At 39.7% G+C, this 20,862-nt stretch overlaps 1 protein-coding gene across 2 annotated transcripts in view; it reads left to right on the top strand.

The window, feature by feature from the left end:
* LOC108773392 (zinc finger protein 131) overlaps nt 1-20,862 on the top strand; it is a 53,644-nt gene that overhangs the window by 28,720 nt on the left and 4,062 nt on the right. Inside the window, exon 5 of one of the 2 annotated variants that reach the window (XM_018539177.1) lies at nt 6,549-6,886. The exons of the other annotated variant lie outside the window; for it this stretch is intronic. Coding sequence (XP_018394679.1) covers nt 6,549-6,841 — 293 coding nt within the window. The 3' untranslated portion in view covers nt 6,842-6,886. Of the gene's footprint in view, nt 1-6,548; nt 6,887-20,862 lie in introns of those variants that run through there. 2 annotated transcript variants of the gene reach the window in all.

Raw genomic sequence — 20,862 nt, 5'->3', positions numbered from 1 at the left:
TCTCCCTCTCTCTCTCCCTCTCTCCCTCTCTCCCTCTCTCTCCCTCTCTCTCTCTCTCTCTCTCTGATTTCTCGTTTCCTACTCTTTTACTTTCCTAATCTTTTTTTCTAATCTAGTCCTTACGTCGCCTTACCTGAATTTATGCGAGCCGCGAAACGTAATCGTAACAGCAACTTCGCACCTTCGCTCCTTCACAAGGGATGTATTCTAACTCGGTGTTTTTCAACCTCTGTTCCATGCCGCGAAAAATGTGATCTGAGTAAAAATTTGCACGCAATTGTCTTACCTTATTACGACCTATCCTATTTTATTGAAACGAATCTCAAGCAAATAGCAACAACAAGGTGTTCGAGAAAGACATTTACGAGTAGCTGAGTTCGTTTCTCGGGTGTTTGACGAAATGACTGTGGAATAAGTAATCGTGCATTGCGAGTTTGTAAAATATCTGTCATATGTTACGTGTCTGTTTTATTGAAATCAAGATCAAAGGGACTATCGTGATTTTGTGCGGAAGAGATATATCAATAACGCAGGAGAAATTTGAAAATTGATTTACAAATTTTATATTTTTCTTATCTTACATTCTTCATATATAGTTAGAAATAATTTAATTAAATGCTGAGTGATAATTATTTCATAATAGCTCTCTGTTATTGGTACAACTTCCGTAATCGCATTTTTCCGTGACGCATCATCGATCTCTCGCGCATCTCGACGTACTTTTATCGTGTAGAAAGGGTTGAAAAACACTGTTCTAACCGAATCTAACCGAGGCTACTGCACTAACACAAAGACAAAAGATACACTTATATACATACATGTATATTTAAAAGTATCGCTCCCAACCTTGTGTATATGTATAATAAAAAAAGCGGCCGTGTACAAAGCCTTTTTTTTTTTTTACATTTTACAACGTCGACGGGTCGTCGTACGGCTGCATTCCGCGAGTACTCGTCACTGCAACTCGGAAAAGTGGAAATGAAAAAGTAGGCACGGGGGCGATCGAGTTTCATTGAAAATCGAACGGTCGACGGGGCCAACGAAAGTTTTTTAACTCGTTTGCTTTCTTCTCCCCTTCCTCTTCCCCGTCTCTACCATGTTTCGTGAACCCTTTCTTGGTGCCGGTCCTCTCATCGATCGGAAGCATGGAGTGACCTTTCACCTTCTTTCTCTGCCGCCCCCTCGCCGTCACGCGAATATTATTTAAATCGCGCATTAATCGGGAACGGAAGCTAGCGTGAATGCAGCCGATCGATACGACGATACACCGCGGCAATCGGCTTGTTGAGGGGGTAGACAACGATTTAACCCTTTGTGGTACCCATCGTTTCCCCGAGTAGCTGCGTATAAGGTGACGCTTTGAAACATAGGATAATCCGGGGTAATACGCCCGTGCTGTAATTATTGCAGATACGTGTAAATACAGTGCGCAAATACTTTTGACTTTCTATGTTCTGCGGCGGCGGTATAGGCAACTTTTTCTGTACGACTAATAATTCTTTAGTTTATGGTAACAGAGAAAATAAGTTCAGTAATAACAATAATAAAACTTTGTTGGATATAAGGTGATTTATAAGATGTACAGATTAATTTTTTTGCGCAGTTTTTTTTATGAGTTTAATATTTATTTATGTAGTATTATTATTTAATATTTATTTATGTAATTATTGTCACGCACTTATATCGCCGCGAGTTTACCTAAAAAACTCTTTTCTCCAGTGATTTTTTGTACTTTAACCTATAAGAATGTGCTTCGCTTCGCACGATGCTGACTTCACGGCAAAATAAAGTGACACGTGACGGGTAACCATCGCGAAAATACGGTTTACAAAGGGTTAACACGCGATATCATGCTTGGGGTATTGCTGGAATGGAGTCTCCCGAGGGAGTACAGTCAGTCTATTCGGATCTCAAAATGGTCTTGCCCCGACAATAATAAATGGTATTCTATAGGGTGTGTATTCTATAACGTTGCATACAATTTGTAACATTACTTCTTTGATAATTGCAGAAAATATTTCCTTATTTGTGATTTCTTTTCATTTTCTCCAATATGAATAATTTAAGATTCCAGGATTTAAATGTTTTAAAAAAGGATTTAAAGATTCTAAGTTAAAGACATAAGAGAAGATTTTAGAAAATCTAAATGTAAGCGCAAGTCGATAACAGTAGATATTTCCGTTAAATATTGTTATTTACTGAAAATAAATTTTTATGGATTTTTATACCGTCGGGATGTGCTTTCTTTTTCTTATCGTTTCCATTATGATTGTCGGTGGATATCCCAGGAACGTGCAAATACCTTAAGTGAGGCACGTAAAAACGAATATTGATCAGTCCGAATGGCGGCGTGAGCTTTCAGGGACTCCATTTTTCCAGATCATGGAGCACCTCGAGTGTCATTTCCCTGTCGTGTGGAGTCCGCAGAAAGAAATCTTCACTTTCGCACTACTCACAGTTTGCGTCTCTCTGTAAAAATAAATTAAAATGCTTTTATGCATACTTTGAAATGGATAATTTTGACGTTATAGTCTTATCATATATTTTCTCAGACATTTTTTGAATGACGGGATTTATATTTAAAATTTTACAGTTTTTTTTTCATTGAAAATAAATTTAAATAAGATTTGTTACAATTCATATTTTTCTAATTGCATTCTTTGTAAAGATTAACTTGAATCTTTTTTGTATATATGTGTATATATTTTTTTCTTAAAGATAATTTCGATTTTCTGACTTCATGACTATTTGAACGAATATTTTGCATATTTCTTTCCAATCCATGTATGAATACAGCAATATTGAGAGATTTATTTTTGCTCGTTAACATTTATTTCTACTTATTAAGCGGAATATGCACATGCAGATTGTGCGTTAGAGATTATAATATGAGAGAGAGAGAGAGATTTTCCGAGGTTTACGAGGGCTATGAGTTTGAAGAGAGGGATTTGACATTCTGAGGTGTTCTATGCGTCTCTGCGACAGAGGGATTTCACGACATTATTGGGTTTATGCACAACGCAGCGCGCATACTCGCGAATATGCAAGCACTCTGCGGGCACCATACCGCGCTCGCAGAGTACTCCATTACGTTTCGGGTCTATCTCTTCTGTTTGAGATTTTGGTGCCAGGCACTCGTGCCTCGAGACAGACAGAACCATTTTGGTGTCCTTGAATAATACAACGACCTCGTTTCGCTCGTGCATTAGGATATGGAAGTATAATTGTTTCGGTCGTCGTGCGTATATGTATCATTTCATTAATTAATTAGGCCGACCGGCATATTGTCGGCTACGCGGTGCACCGCTTAATTTCTTGGGCCAAAATATCTCACAGAGATCATAACTTGTCTGAACGTATCTTGTTGGAGAAACGCCGCAGATAAACCGAAAGTTAATCTAGTAATAATGTAGGTCGGTGATGATCTTTTCATTTTTTTTTTGCTTGAAAAAATATATTTATAATGTAAAAATATAAGGTATACTATTTCCGAGGATGTTTATACTGTTAGTACGTATCAAAAAAAGTAATGGTAATCTCTTAAGTTGTGGATAACATTTTGTTATTTTTAACTTTTCCATGTGTGTCAAAATATAAATCAATTCATTTCTGTAATTTTAATTAAACAACGTTCATATTTATGTATTTTCTATAATTTTTAGAATAGATGTCACTCTAAACAGTGAAATGTTTTTCTTGAAAATTGAAGGTTAAGTCACTCTTTTTCAAAACTGGTTCAATGGTTCAGAATGAGATTCCATTCCAAAGAATGTAGAGAGTAGCACTTACAATTAGTAAATTAGTAAACTACATTTAAATCTAACTTAATGTATATCTTTTTGAGTTAAATTGTTCAATTTTATTATTTTAATTAAACTAACGACATATTCGGTGAGAGCAGTTTAAGTAGAAATAATTAAAAACGATTCAAATTGGATATAATTTGTTATGAAATATAAAATACAGTTAACCAACATATTGCTCTTTGATCAATCAAAAATTTGCCCTAAATTGTAAAAAGCAATATAACAGCTATGTAATAAAAGTAATATACATTACGTTAGAAGATGTTTTGATCATTTTCTGTGACCTCTGAGTTGCATCAGAAGAGTGCGGACATTAAATTTTTAAAAGTTTCTAACGAACCTAACTGCATTTTGTCACTCAAGAAATACCTAACTGTATCTTCTTCGAGTTCTTCTGAAGACCATTTAACAAGGAAGAAGTTTGTGACTTTTAACTAAAAGATTCAATTTGGTATTTAAAATATTGAAAACACAAACATATTTTCAAATAATTTTGTTATATTCCTCGCGCTAGTTTGAGGCAAAAATTTGATTGGTTGTTCTATTATCTGCCGCCATTATAATGTACCATAGTATACCTTATATTATTATATACATAGAAGTACCTATATCATGTGTTCGTAGCACGTTTATCAATATCAATCACTCGAGAGGGATTAACGCGATGTCGGAAGAAGGAGAAAAGCCTTTATGATCAGCTCGCTTTGGCTATACGCACAAAATTTGTACGCCCATTTTACGCTTTTTCTCTGATTAATCGCACTGGTTTGGAGTTTGATCGATGTTTAACGAGAACTTACGTGTCTGACGCTTTAATCGCACGTTCTCGTCGTATGCCTCGAATATCTCGTGTTTCGATCGCGTTAAGAGGCAAGTTGTTTGCGCTTCGAAGACGCGCGGTGTATATTTTCGACGCAGCTCGTTCGTTACTTGGTGCACATTCCTAAGAGGTACTTTGCACTTTCTTCGTATCGAATGACAATCGTATATCTGAAAATTACTTATGTTTCCATTAGTCAACGATTATATAATTGCTGCGTCAAATAATCTTCTGGGAATCAGAAGCAGCAGAGTAAAGAGCGAAAAAAAAATTGAGAAAAAAGAGAATAGACATAAAGAAAATCTACATCACACTTTTCAACTTTTGTGTCGCGATCTTCTCGGTTACATTTCAATGTTAATGATAAATTCGAAAATAAATTTAATTATTTTCTAGTATGACGTGTAAGTCATTTTTGTCATTTTACGAAGGTAGTGCAAAAATTTATGTTAAATACACGAGAGTGGCGGCGTTGCTCGTTTAGTTTACTAGCCCGAAGCGTCGCTTGATTTAATATTTATTCCCTCGTTATGGCCGCGTTTTTTTTTTTTATATCAGATATTCGCGAAAATGGCCTGTAAGAGCTCACAAAGCGAAATTCCATGTTTTTAAATACAGAATTATTAAGCGCGCCTTTTGCGCATAGAGAGAAAGAAAGAGAAAAAGAGAGAGACCGTCTCTCGAGCGACAAAGTTATTTGGTATATGAACTCGCGGCTCAATTTATTTAAATTTATTTAAACGATACAACGTCTTGCAATCCATACGCTCCAAAGAGCAGCGACGCCTCAAAGGGAACGCGGCAGTAACGAGTGATCGATTCTTAATCAAAGATTTCGTATTTTCTCGGTTTATCGTGAAATAGTAACGTCATTCCACGAGACATTTATTGCAAGAATAATATATAAACTGCTTTCTTAATAAGCTAATATACATAATGGCTCTTTTTCCATTACACGTCAATTTTCGCGAATCAGTTTATCCGATTACGAAAAGCGATATTTTAAAATTGCACCGGTATTTCTCGATAAACGTGATAAGAGAATGAAAGAACGAAATTTTCTATTTTTTCTATTATTTATCTATAAATTTGCTGAAATGTTTCCTTCGCGTTCTGTCTGTCTCTATAGCAATTCGATGCGCGTTTAACACGTGTACATAATATACACACACGGTATATTAGTTAGAGGAAAGGAAGAACTTTTTAAGAGATAAAAAGGAAAGAAACGTAGAGAGAGGTAGGGAAGCAAGCGACTTAAAAGAACTCGGGGACGACGAACGCGCGAAATTAACGAGAGTGAGATCAGGATCGGAGGATCCAAGGATACAGAGGGATCTTATTTGCATCTGCGAGGAGTTAAATTGTCCGACGAGCCCAGGGGACTCAAGACCTCGGGGGATCTTAGAATCCAAGGATTCGAGAAGCCGAGTATCTGTAGGTTCAAGATTCCGAAGATCGAATGTCTCAAGATCGTAGGACTCGATGATCTAGAGATCTCAGAATTTCCAAGAATTCGAGAATCCAAAGATTCAAAGACCCAAAACCGGGGGATTCGTCCACAGTTCTGGTCCGTCCGGATTCGAGGATTCGACTTGATCCTGGAATCCGAGAGACTTCCACGGAGTCGAATGCCCTACCCGAGTATCCAAGGATCCGACGACCTTCGAAAAAAAGACGCTGTAGAGCCAAACAAGAAAAAAAAAAGTACCCACGTAAAGTACCACAAAGCGAAAGCAGCACGGAAACGGCATAGAAGTAACAATAACGTAAAGTAACATGACGAAAAAAAAAAAAAATCAGATAAAATAAAAACGGAAAAAAAAAGAAAGAGAGAGAAACGAGTCGCCGGCGACCGGGCGGCTCGCCGCGTCGTGTCGGGAAGCCAACAGTTGAAAGTGACTTGTCTTGTGTTGATGTTGCAGGTTCAAAAGCCTGGCACATGCGGCTGACCTTTGACCGGGTGCCAGGCGGCTGCAACCTTCACAGGTGCAAGCTGTGCGGCAAGGTCGTGACGCACATCAGGAACCACTACCACGTCCACTTCCCCGGCAGGTTTGAGTGTCCTCTCTGTCGTGCCACGTACACACGTAGCGACAACCTGCGCACGCACTTTAAATTCAAACACCCCGAAGCGAGAAAGATCGATCTTAATGATTTTATGACGGGCTCGTTGGCACTCTCAACGAGCAACGATACTATGAACACGCTATCCTAAAGACGCCGGAAGAGACAAGATAAATGAGATACATATATATATATTTAATATATATTTAATATATATATATTAAATATATATTTAAATATCATATACATATATATTGAAACATAATATATATAACATACGCGCGCGCCCCAAAAATTATATATATATATATATATAAATATAAATAATGGAATATATACTGAGAGCGCGGGTGGCCGCAGCCACAGGGGGGTATTCCGCGTACGGCGAAAATGCGGTCCTGAAGTTACGGCCATTGGGGGGAAAAGGGCCGATCTCTCTCGGCTTTTCTTCTTTCTCGAACACCAAATCTTTTGTAGGTTCTACGCTTAAGGGATATCGAGAACTTCTCCTGTGTAGGGGTCTTTTTTAACAAACGAAAATCGCAAAAATGGCAAAAAAAAAAAAAATATGGAACAGGAAAGATTAATATACAGCGACGTGTACAGTTTAGTGTGCGGTGACTTTTTTTTGGGAGTGGGCTTGTTGTAGCTAACGTCAAAGCGCTGTGAGGGCTAAGTTCTTTCTTTCATTTTTTTTTCCCTTCCACGAGTCGCCGAGGAGCGGAGGTACGCGAGCGCGAAAACGTAGCCGCGATCTCGAGGCTGACGCTTCGCGTCGCGATGGACCGGGAGGTTTCACCGTGATCATGAAATGATCAACTCGATTTGTCTCACCGGACGAAGAAGGCTCGTTAACGCGCGACGATGAACAACAGCGATCGGACGACAACGCGTGTTGCTGTTCCTCCGACTTTTCAAGAGATCGAACTAGAGACCCCCTAACAAGAGTCTGGATAGCCAGTTTTGATTGGTCCACAATGTTTTGTCAGTTCTTGAGAGAGAGAAAGAGACAAGAATGTATGTATCTTTTCTATCGCATTATTTTAATATAAAATCATGTCCAGACTTTTATCGTCTATAGTGGGAATAACGTTATGTAATAAGTCCCAACTGTAAGAAATTGATCGATCATGTTCCAGTGATTATTTTCCTCATATTTGACTGTGATTGGTTGATTTACAACTTACTATACGTATTACTTCTTTTGTAAACAGCTCTTTAGAGATCCTATAATCGAATCAGGTCACGAGTAATTTTGCCAAAATGTATACTATTTCTCTTTATTTGTGCTATTTCATTTTAACTCTTATACTATCTTATTTATTCTCAATCCCTAGAAGGTAAAGTCCGGCCATTCAACATGATTGTTTTCATTGGTCAATTCTAAATCCCTTCAAAATGACAGTACCAATCAAAGTGCTGCGTACATTCAAAGAATATGTATTCCAAATTTACACTGTATACACATATTCACACCAGATTCACACATATCCAGTCATTTTGTGTTGCGTGGCTAGACTCTATATTATAAGGACTCTGATTCTTAACTTGTTGATGTCGACAAAAACAACCGGACAATCAGACGTTGTCATCTCGTGGGCAGATTCTGTTACGTGATCTCTAGAAAGAATTGTGCAAAATTGCCCCCTACTATTTCGCCTCGAATCGCTTAACATCTTGAATTCTGGGAGAGACCAGAATCTTTCCGAGTCTCGTATTCGCGAGCCGCGAAGTCTGGAGGTAGGGTAAGCCGAGTGTCGTTTTCGATCGCTGCACCGATCGATCGAACCGAGACGAGTCATTTGTTTAGCGCAGGTCGCTTTTTTGACATTTCAATAACTCGAGCGCGAAAAGAAGACACCTCTCTCTCTGCTTTTCGCGCGGAGCCGTCGTGCTTTACGCTCGCGTTTTGTTGTCGATCGATGATCTAATATATCGTATAGGCGCTCGCGTGCGTCAACCTCGTGCACGGCCGCGTCCGCGCTGCGACGATGTCCAAAGACCGGGCAGCTTTATCTTTTCTCTTATTTCCTTTTTCTCGTGGTGAGAAAAACGAGCGCTGCATCGATCGCCGATATAATTTTTAGCGAGTGTCCGCGAGAGAAGTCCGCGCGATTGAAAACGACGTGTATACCGTCGTTCGCGCGATTGGTGTGTGCGCGGATTTAATTACATAATATAAATACATATATAAATATATATTATATATAAAATGGGAGCAAACGTGGTGCCAATTTCCTCCCGTAGATGCTGCTGCCGACCGATCGGGACGGCGAGACGGCAGCCGGAAAGAATATTAATGAATCAATTAATTATAATGATATCTATTAATTATAAAGCTAAGTCGCTGGGAGTAATTCATTCGATACGCAGGGTGAATCGTATAGTTGTTGAAGAGTTTATAGTTGGACTTCATATTAGATTGTAATCGTAATGTATTACCAGTCTTCTCGGGAACCAGTAGCAATATATTAACACACGTGTGCGCACCTACGCACGCGAGTTACACGCATAGTAAACACACACATGCGCACAAGCACACACGGACTTTTTACACCCTGGCCTTTCACACCCGGCTACACGGGGCGCAGCTTTCACGAAGGGTCGGCACCGCGAAAGGGACACGCATTCGCGACACGCACGACACCCGTACCACCCCTCACGTGCAACGCGTGTATATACACGCGCAAGTACGACACACGCAACAGCAAATCGAGCGACAACGAAATCTCTGTCCTTTACGCATATATACGTTCGTAAAATTTTGATAATACGTTGTGTTAGCGCGCTTTGCAGTCCTAATATGAACTTTGACTATAAAACGCACGTTACTTGTTAATTAACACCTAAAGTTTATAATATTAACGGTTAAGCCGCACGCCGCGCTGTTATAATGCGCGATCGCGAGGTAAATAGTGGAAATCACGGAGACATTCCACGATTCGGGACTTAAGTGCGTATAGGCAACAAATAAGGTTTTACTTGTATTGGATGATTTATAGAGTACTATATTTTATACTTTATATAACCTACCACACACTAATAATCTTATACCATTAGTTGGAGATATAGTTACGTTAAAGATTAATTTTATTCAAGGGATGGTCACGCGATACTCGTATCGTCATTGCACATTGATATTTAATTGGTTAGGGTGCAATCTGTTTGTTCTTCTTTCTTCTTTGTTTGTTTGTTTTTATTTTCTTCGTACATCATGAAATTTACGTGTAACGTATATATATATATACATACATATTATAACCATGGTTTTACAAGGAACACGGATAAATGTACGTCGCTCGAAAGCAATTAGGAAACCATTTCTTCGAATGCTGTCATCTGATGACTATATCTATGATACTTTCAAGTGTTCAAGATTGATCTTCACGTTTGACCGCGTAAATGTATTTCAATCATTTTAACGGCACTTGGATTTAACGTTCTGCGGAATCGTTCAAAGAAATGGTCTAATTATTTGGAGAGCGATGTCTTTACATATTATTACACATGCACACGAGCGAAAAAAAAAAAAAGGAAAGGCGCCTCGCAAGGTAGGCGCGGGACGCAACAGGGACAGAAAGCTTTTCTTATGGACGCGAAAGCGTAGCGACCCCCATAGCGTCCAAGACAGTTCGCCGAATACTTTGAAGGTCGCCCCATCCGCTTCGCGGACAAGATCTAAATCGATTGCTAATCTGCGGAGCTGGCAAACCAAATCCGACGCCAAAGTCGTGGGTCAGATCGAAGACACTTTCTGCGTTCGAACGTTATAATCGTAAATGATAAAAGCGTAGCGGCCCCCCTTTGGCGACCTTAGACTTTTCGGCTAGCGCACTTTTTCAAAAATTACTTGTCGGCGCTGACTCGCGTCGTATAGACGCAGAAAACTAATCGCCTATTTTACGGGGGTTGCTAGAAAAACACACACGTACACATACACATGAAGAGGAACACATATATATGTACACGCGTACGCAGAAACCCATAGCTATTCAAAGAGCCAAACCGCAATATTGTGATGAAATGATATTACCGTCGATCTTCTCTCTTTTTGCAAAAAAGGGGCACTTTGCATAGTTAAGGCATACCGAACACGCATATATACCTATAATTTAATAATATATAATCAGAATATTAATATATTATTGCAGATTATTAAGTATATATATTAATATATTGGATAATTTATTTTATTTTGTTTTATCGTTTTATGATTTTATATATATGTTATTCACTGTTTATATATACACAGCGCAACATTATATTGCAATACGCGACACACGCAAGGTTTATTTATTGACAGGGGCGGGTTGAATCGTGTTAAGGTGCACCTGCAGGCCTACCTCCTTGGCTGAGAAATCACACGCCGATCAACTTCTCTTCTTTCTCTCTTTGCCTTGCTTTTTTTTCGAATTCTTTGTTCCCTTCGCTATCTCCACGCAACGCGTTGGTTTAGAACGTCTATCAATTACGTCGCCTAACGTTTCGTCGCGCTTATTGCCGCAAAAGTTTTATCCTCCAGCTCCGACGAATGTATGAATATTGGACAATTATCAAGCATTTTTTATATCAATATTTGTGTTTTTAGATATCTTTTAAAATCTACGCGAAATATTGAGATATATACATATTATTTAATAAATTAAAATTTTATATATATAACATGAATTTATTCTGTGATTAAAAAATCAGCACGATGTTCTTGTCGCATGATAATTTAGCAGTTGATTGCAATTTCTGCGTCACGACTCCAGAAGAGTTAATAATCACGAGATGAGTTGTCTCTGCTGCACAGAGAGCGAGAGGGAAAACGAGGGAGCGTCAGAGAAAATCGAAACGCGAAAGAAGCGGAGTCTGGAGGAGAATAAGAGAACAACTTTTACGAGCAATACGAGCGATTTTCGCAACAATTCCGTCCTCCGTGTGAAAACAGGGGTACTCAATCAAATTTGACGCCATATAACGCAAGTTTATTAAAATAAATTTATACCATTAAAATTATAATCGTTGAAATTAAAGGCTAATTATGTTTTAAATATTAAGCGTTTTTCTTTTTTAATAAAAACGTCGGGGAATTTTTACTCATAAGGACGTTAACTTCTGTGGAGTTTCACTCAGGGACTAAGAACATCAAAATTGATTCGCTAACGATCCGCTGTTCAACGATAACGTTCTTAAAGCCGTAAACACAATGGATGCATTCAGCAGAACCCAACAGTTTTGTAACCGTTTTACGATTGTCTACTGAACGGTCCTAAACGCACTTATCGTCTCAACATGTTTATTCAGCGATCGCCATAATTTTCAGCAGACCAGAAGTACGCTGAATCTCAAGCAACATGCTGGTCAAAATGGCTGCTTCCAATGTATTCTTCTGTGAAGCACGATGTACATATGAAAATATAATTTACAACGTACTAGACATTTTTGAAAGACATACGAAAAGTTCACGCATGCGTTAACATCTATCTATGTAAGAGCGTTCAACAGAACACTCAACATGTTACAATTCATCAGCAAATGGTTGCGCAATAGTTGCGTTCTGCTGAACGCATTCTATGAAAAGCACAGGCAAATAGGAAATAGGGGAGAAAAAGAAAGAGAAAACGGGAAATAAGAGATTCCAATCTAGAGCAGTAACTGTGTATATACGAATGCACAATTTCTGATAGGTTGAAATCTTATTTCCTACTTCTAGATTACCTGTGCTTTTTATTGTGTTTGAGGTTTCAAGTTCGAAGGTGCCCCAAAGGAACCACTCGAACGTCTGCGGAACAGTGCGTTGCAAGGCACTGCTTGAGAACCTCTGCGTCAAAACGTATCAACGTGATATTTTTCCATATGTTTCCACGATGCTCTCGATATGTCGAACTCGGATAAACGATGGTTACGGACGGCGCAGCGTGGCGCAGATTTCTGCTCGCGCACGTGACTCGCTCGTGCTCTCCTCGCGATGTATCCGCCCTGCACGGTGCATTGCGGGTGTTCCCCCCGAAGAGATGAAACGGAAGGGCGAGAGTGTGAGAGGGTGAGCGAGATGCGGCGCGCTGGGATCGATGTTCTATCGTGCGCGCGAAATTATAGCCCGGCCTGCAGTCGGGACGCGGTTGTACTTAATTGGTTGACCGCGACAAAGTTTGACGGTAGAGTTTGCTTTTCATCTTTCATCCTAATATTGCGAGAGTCAACTTCGCCGCCGTCGCCGTCGCCGTCGCTCCGCCGCCATTAGAATGCATTCGTCGTTTAGCCAGCCGGCGTTCGAGAGGAGAGAGCTCCTCCAAGAAACTTCTGTTTTTGTCACCTGTCCGCGAGCGTAGTAGACGTCGCCGAGCGAGAATTACTCTGAAGCGTCGGTATTTCTTGGGTATTTCATATTTTTTACTTTTCTTTTTTTTTTAGAGACGGAACACGAGAGCTTGCGCGCATAACGTAATTACACACGGATCGATGAAGAAATCACGCAACACGGTGATATTATATTAACCGACAAAATTACTACGTAATTGTTCTCTTTTTGTAATTGTACATTTTTGTTCTCTTAACGTATACAGTTACGCGTTTAATTGCGAGTCTATTTCGATGTCTCTTTAAATTGCGCCGCGTCGCGATTGTCCGCAGAGATAATTTTTTTAATAATAAATCTGACCTTTCATTACGGATAAAATAATTACGCGTAACGAATCACATTCTACTCTGTCATTTTGTCGCGAGATCAGTCGCTATTCTGCGAGCATGTATCTGTAAAGCGCGCGTTAATTAATTCAATAATGTCAGAAATCAACACTCGATTTTCCATCGCGCAATATTTACATAAACAGTACCGTTTTATTTATACAGTTGTACGATTATTATTCAACAGCGTTTGTAGACGCGTGACTTTCCGCTCGTGTTGTATTTATACCCGTATCACCCTAGCGATTGAAGATTCATTTGCGTCTCTTGACCAATCAAAAAGAAGCTGCTAGCCAGCAGTTTCTTTCCAATTAATTAAAGCCCGTTTCTGCCAACACGTATTGAATTTAAACTCGGTTGCTTCTTTTAATTCTTAGAAAAAACTGAATAGTCAGCGAACTATTTGTAAGCCTGCTGCACGTTTTTCCGCTTGATTGTTTGCATTTTGGTAAATTACTAGAATTCTACGTTCTCTGTGCAGTTCTAATAATTTACTGAAATGCAAGCAATCGATCGAAAACAAGCATCGCGTGTCGCAGGCTTAAGGGACGCAAACGCGAACGAAGACCAATTGTTAGTGTGGTACAGACATTACATTCGTCGGCGCTTTACGCCGGTCAGTTTCCGGAATTGTCCATATATATAAACTGTCAAATGACCACGACCGTACAAAGCATCCGACAGCCGTCGCGCATGTGGGCGATTTACACGTGGCACACGTATAGGTATCGCACGTACAATAAGGTCGTTGTAACGTTGCACGACGTCGACGAACGGGAAGCGATATTTTCTGCGACGTGAAAAATGATTCTCTGATAGAGAATCATTTTTCCTGACGCAGTCATTCCCGCGGAAGTTAATTAAAATCCGGAAGGATCACAAATCTTCGAACTTTGGAAGGTTACTCCCATTCTTTCTCGATAATTCTTTAAACTCTCGGACTTCCGAGACGGAGGAAAGCTCAGCGTTTCAGGTTTTTCACGATCCTTTTTAATCTTTAGGGTCTAAAAATTTCCCTCCGATACCAAAGTTTTTGAATTTCATATTAATCCTAATCGGTCTTTGTTCCGAAATTTCCTTGACTGTAGGTATTTGTGAGTCCAATGTACTTCAAATTCTTTAACTTAATGTATCTTTAAAGTTAATGTAATTAAGCAATAGAGGTTAAAATCCAAGGAATAAAATTATATAACTTAAAATTATGTAAGGCTGTGGGAAAAATAGTTGTTACTAAAACAATTTTTCATAATGTAATTGGGAAACACGTCCATTGGAGTCGTGCCGATTAGGGTTAAATTTGTAAACACTGAATTCCAAGAATTCGCTGTGGACCTTTCGGATTTTGATTGATCTTCGAGTCCTGGCTACCGCAATATCACAATTTCCATAGTCGGAAATCTGACGCCCTTTCGCGTCTGTATCGATCGTCCGGCACTCACAACGATCAGAAGTGCTCACCGATTGTGTGCATACATGCGGAGCACAATGTTTGGCATGCCACGTATTTCGAACATTCGTGGATAAATAGCTGACTAGATACGATGGCCGAGCCAAGTGGGCGGTGGAACGCGGTTCTATCGGAGAGCATCGTGAAACTATGTGGACCAGTGTCTTTCGAAATTTTTCAAATCGGACTTTTCCGGAATTTTAGACATTCGTACTGTGTGTGTGTTTTGTTATGGTAATAATAATTTTTATTACTCCTATCAGGATCTCTCTTTTTAAAATTTTAACTGGCAGTCATCTCCTTCCTGGAAAAATCTTGCGGAAATTATATTGCAAAGTAAACGTGTGGGAAGAAAAGGATGGTAATCCTTAAGATACTCGCGTATGAGTGCAATACGATGACAACGTTACAATCATCACAATGAGAAAAAATACCTGGCTGGATTAATTGAAATTCTAATTAAAAATGGACGAATCAGAATTTTCTGGTTATAAATCTAGGATTCTAATTAAACTAACCAGAATTCTGATGTAGTCAGAATTTTTTTGGTTTGTTTATTTCCAATTATTTTTCTCAGATATAAACTATCGATTATTAGAAGAAAAATTATAAGTATTAACAAATACAAGTACATATGGTACATTAATTTTTTAGTTTAAACAAATTATATTTGTTTTATCGGACTGGAATATATATATTTTGAATATGTTTTTCTGTACGTTTCTTCAAGCTGATTGTATTGATGATCATTGCGACTTGTTCATATCTTTCAAATCTGTTATAATATACCGCGAATTACGCGAGAGAGCGGGAGGAAAATCCGATTCGGAAAACACTGGTCGCAAGAACGTCGATTCGCCGTGGACGCGAATCGGGGAAACGAGCGCGAATGGAGTTAACATTGACGTTGGAGACGTAATCGACGCGAATTGTTCCATCCGCACGAAAACCAGACGAATGAACTTTCCGCCATTCGCGTCGTCCATGTGCGTACGAAAAGAGGGAGATTTTTACGTCGCCGTTTTTCCTTACCACCGTCGCGGTTTCCCCTTCCCCACCCCGGATGTTGCATTATCGCGCGCGGCTGTTCTCAGCGCGAACTAATTTATTCACGGCGTTTTATATTCGGCGTCCATCATGCAGACGCGCGATTTGCTTTATGATTCAACTCTCCCCCTCGTCCGCTTTTCCATCCGCGTTGCGCGGATCCTCTTTCGCGACTTTGCATTTTGTCACGTGAAATTTGAATATGTGACGGAAACTCGCGGGCGGGCTCGGAACAAATTTTTAAAAACCAACCGGAGAAATTTAGATGTGAGGGCGATTCGAGGGGATCGCCGTGTAGGAGCTTTTCGCGTCGAACACTAACTCAGCCGCATTGCGACCCGCAAGAGAAAAATGTAAAGTAATGCGCGCTGGAATTCTAGTGAATTTTATGGAATTGGCAGGTCCATGTAGGGACAGGCGACCACTTAACTAAAATTTATTTCACTTTTCTAATAGATAAATGAGCGATCATCGTGTGATGTAAGGTACTTTTCATATTTCCGAAAGTAGGTTTATAAATTACCATACATCTTGTCATAATAAAATTTACTTTATTACGCGGTAAAAAATACGAATGTATATAAAGTCTTGAGAGTAGCATGACACAGGGCCTCTTTTGGAGGTTTAACGCTATCGATGGTTAATTCAATCATCGCCAATGTAAGAACTAAACATAGTTTATCCCAAAAGAAAAAAAAAAGGAGGCCTTTTGATTAAACTGCTGTTGACACTTCTGTGAATTAATCATCGATTAATTTAATCAGAAATTGGTGAAAGAGGCTCTTACTGTAATAACCATTTGAATGGATTCACTATAATTATAATGTACTTTGTACCTTACATCTCCGGTATTTTTACTTTCAGGCAAGTAAAGTTTGTCATCATTCGGCAAAAAATAGCCAGAATATTTTTACTAGTCTTGTAAGATAAAAATCACTAAACTATTTTTCTCCGCGTGCGGATCGTTCGGAGCGTGAAGAGTCAACGAAAAAAAATTTCCTTCAAATTAGATTTAGTCTTTGACGAACGCAAAATGTCGAGTGAAACTTTCAAAGAGAAGAAGCGAAGCTTTCAAAACGCGAAGGGAAAATGTTTCAAATTTTCGGCGCGTCAACTCTTCGCGCGATTCTTCTCGGTTTTTCGTCGGAATTAGCAAACGCGACGGTATCATTGCGAGAGGCCATTAGAAAATTAAAACGTGACGTGACAAAAAGTGTGATCCGCCGCCAAATATAGCGATACGTGGGAAAATCAACGGGAAACTACGCGGCGCGTCGCTACAGCCGCGAGCGTGGCAACAATAGAAACTGCAGAAGTGCTGTCAGAGCATCGACGTTCCAAACGAAATAAAACGAATCTCCCGATAAAAAGCTAACTTCGAAGCAATCCAATATAAACGGCCCGTCAAATCTTTCGTCCAAGTGTTACGAGCCAAATAAATCACGAGTCGTAACCTCGCCTCGTCGCGACGAAAAAAATCCAGAATTTGTTACGACCGTGGAATAGCGTAAACGAAGAGAAAATTCTCGACATCTCGAGATAAATTGTAATTCCGTGCGGTCACGTTAAGCTAAAGTGTATTCCAATTTTTTATTTTCATCATTTTATTCCAAAAGTATAAGATAACTTGTACGATCGTCGCGCTCTGAATTATTCAAAGCATAGAGCGTGGACCGCTCCATCCTTATCTAAACAGTGTATCTACTCTCTAAAATCCTCAGAATGGAATCTCACTCTAAGGAGTGAAAATCAAGCCAGTTGTAAAAAAAAAGAACGGCTCTATATTCAATCTTTAGGACATTTCACTTTTCAGAGCGAGCTCTTACTCTCAAAGTTTTAGAGAATAATGTGATCAACACAAAAATGAGAGAGAGAATACATGAAGATCTCCCTGTTTTTCCTGATTTTTTTATCGACCAATTGAACACACGGATTGCGCAGTCTTCGCTCTTTGTCTTTGGAATTATTTAGTTTTGTGTTATATGCCGTTGCATATGAAGAGCGGAGCGTATCGTAAAATTCAAGAGAGCTCTCGGGAAGATCCTGATATAATCTCCGTTAATAAATAACTGTCTGCCGGAATACGTGTCGCCGCTATTCGACGCGACGCGACGAGACGTCGTATTTCGTTTCGTATACCGTCGTCGGAAACCTCGTAGCTTCCCGCTTCGCCGCAGTGCAGTATCGACATGTGATTCTCGAAAAGAGGGTTCCCGGGGAAAAGTCCTCCGCGACGATAACGGCGTTATGGAAGCGCGAGGCAATAACCTTTGGCGGAAAGTTTATTTTTCTGGGAGTGGCATGACGCGCGAGAAAACGAACAAGACGGATTTTCTATAAAGGTCTACTTTTTCTAAATCCCGTGACTTTTGTACGCCCGCTCGCAGAATTCCTTTTTATCTGTGAACTATACGCGCCGAAACTTCTCGCTTTTCGTTTTTCTACGAGGCGGAACATCGGAACGAACGAAATCATGAAAGTGGAGCTTGTATACAGGGTGCCCTCGAAGTGACGTATATATATATCACTGGCACTGAGAGTGTTTTCTTGGCAATATTTCTTGTCTATCTGAAAAACGTAATATTAAGGATTTAAGAATCTAACGCAGATTAAAATTATTAGATGGTAATACTTAACGTTCAGCCATCCAAGTGTCAAGTTCTCTGTATGTACGTGTTTCGTAAATGCGATGTGTAAAGAATTCGAAGTTTTTCAATCTCTAGATGTGCGAAACTCGTTGCAATTAATCTGTAGAATAAATCGTATAGCTTAAGGAACACACACGATCGATTGTAAGTGGGAAGGAAAAATCTCCCGTGTTAAGCCGCGTCTATATACACAATGAGAGTTTAAAGCGTAAAACTTAAGCTTTTAAGCCGTAAAAAATTGACCGATCATGGTCGGTTATTCTCCTCGTATTAAACTATGGTTGTCAATTTCTTACAGTTTAAAAATGCTTGAAGCTTGAGTTTTGCGTCTTGAAATCTTTATAGACGCCGCTTTAGTGATTTATATAACTCTTAGGGCGCCCAACGCGCTTGTAAACACTCGCGTCAACGTACTACATACGTCCTATTACGTATGCATCTGCGGGGACAGATAAAATACACCGACACACGGAAGAGGTAGAAGCACACGCAAGGTAGAAAGAGAGAGAGAGAGAGAGAGAGAGGAGGGGATCCGGGTGAAAAAGAGAGAAATACTCGGCACACAATTTCACAAAACATTGAATCGGCCTGCGCGCCGTGAGTTTTAACTCGGCCGTGGGTCGCCTGGCTGTTATATCGAAAACTTTTATTAATTATAAATGGAAATTACTACGATGTACTACTATTACTACCGCTATTGCTACTATTACTATTATTACTATGACTACTGCTACTACCACTACTATTACTATTACTACTGCTACCACTACTATTACTACTATTATAACTATATATAGGTATTTATATATTTACAACTGCGTGGTGTGGAGTGGAACATTGTGATATAATAGATTGGTGCTAACACCTTATTGAAATTGAGATGAATTTAATGAAAAAGAAAAAAAATCGTGCAATATTGCGATAGTAAAAGATTGCGGGGGCACGAGGCGCTGTCGCGCGACGGACCAGTTGCGTTCTCTCCAGATACTTTCGGTACGGGCGGGAACGAGCGGGTAAAGGCGAACGAACGAGTGGAATACTAACGTTTCTCCTGAATTTTTTTCTGATCCTCGTTACGCCCGGCCAGTTTATCCGATTCTGGGGGCGTCGAGTGACGATCGAATTTCGCGCCGCACGATCCGCGGAATGCGATGACTCGACGACGTCGATTATGCGGACGCGGTAACCATTTGCATACACATTTCGAGTGGGTTAACCGAAGGAGGAGGGAGGGATCAGGTTGTACAGCATATATAGACATTGAGTACTTAAAGAAATTTAACTTGTTCTCAAATTGGTCTTCTTTTATAGACAGAGAGATCCTCGGAGTCGGGCGGATTTTCTTAAAGCGTTTTTTTTTTTTTTCCATTCTTTTGCGATCATCGCGCGGATCTTTCTTTCCAACGCACTTGCACCTCACGATCTTTCGGTTCAAAATTCTGTTCTTGATTGAATGCGAGTTGTCTAGCAGCCACGTTCATTCGGTTGGCTGTCTCGGCCGGCAGCAAAGCGGCTGAGACGCGGACCCCGGAATCGCATGGAACCGCGGGCGATCGAGGAGACGTTCTAAACGATTGAGGATTGAGTGAGCGATGAAAGAAACTATGGCTGTGCAAGTGAAAATTATGAGTGTAGTTAAATAGGCGTTACCTAGGGATTAGGCTTAGCTGATAAGGGGCGCGTTTAGGCGTTTTGTTGTTTTTTTCACCATCGCGCGACAGCCCCCTGTGTGCCCCCTTTGTACATTATTAAACTAAATAAAAAAAAAAGTACTATTATTAATATCTCTTTATATAATAATATATACAAATTACGGATTAACTATGGATATATATGTATATACACACACACGATATATGTATATATATCTATCTTCATATATATAAATATATATATACATTTTGTTATTTTTCTCGGGGGATGAATAAAATATAATAATTGTAAATCGTAACAATATAGGGGATCAGTGTTCCCCGCGAGAATACTGAGCGTGTTCTACTCATCATTTGAAAAGGCAAAAAATTTAAAATAAAATAAAATGTGAATCGGCGCGACTGTCAGACTGAAAGTTGTGATTTTACACGGCGCGTGTAAATATAGAAAACGAGCCTCTAAAATTAGATTCGACATTTATGAACGAACGGCGAGAGGAAGAAAATCGTTATCTCCGTTACATTTTCCGTGTTGTATGGTAACGTGCGAGCGCGTACGAGAGAGAAAGAGAGCGAGAGAAAGTGTAAGAGAGGAAGCGAAAGAGGGATAGACAGATCAGAGGAGAGAGAAAGAATGCGTGCGTGCATGCGTGCGAGAAAAGGACGAATTAAATCGCGATCAATGTCCTTCCTTCCCCCCCCCCCC

This window comes from Cyphomyrmex costatus, unplaced genomic scaffold (assembly GCF_001594065.2).
Source record: "Cyphomyrmex costatus isolate MS0001 unplaced genomic scaffold, Ccosl1.0 scaffold102, whole genome shotgun sequence".
NCBI lineage: Eukaryota > Metazoa > Arthropoda > Insecta > Hymenoptera > Formicidae > Cyphomyrmex > Cyphomyrmex costatus.
This window is presented reverse-complemented; position numbering and strand designations above follow the sequence as displayed.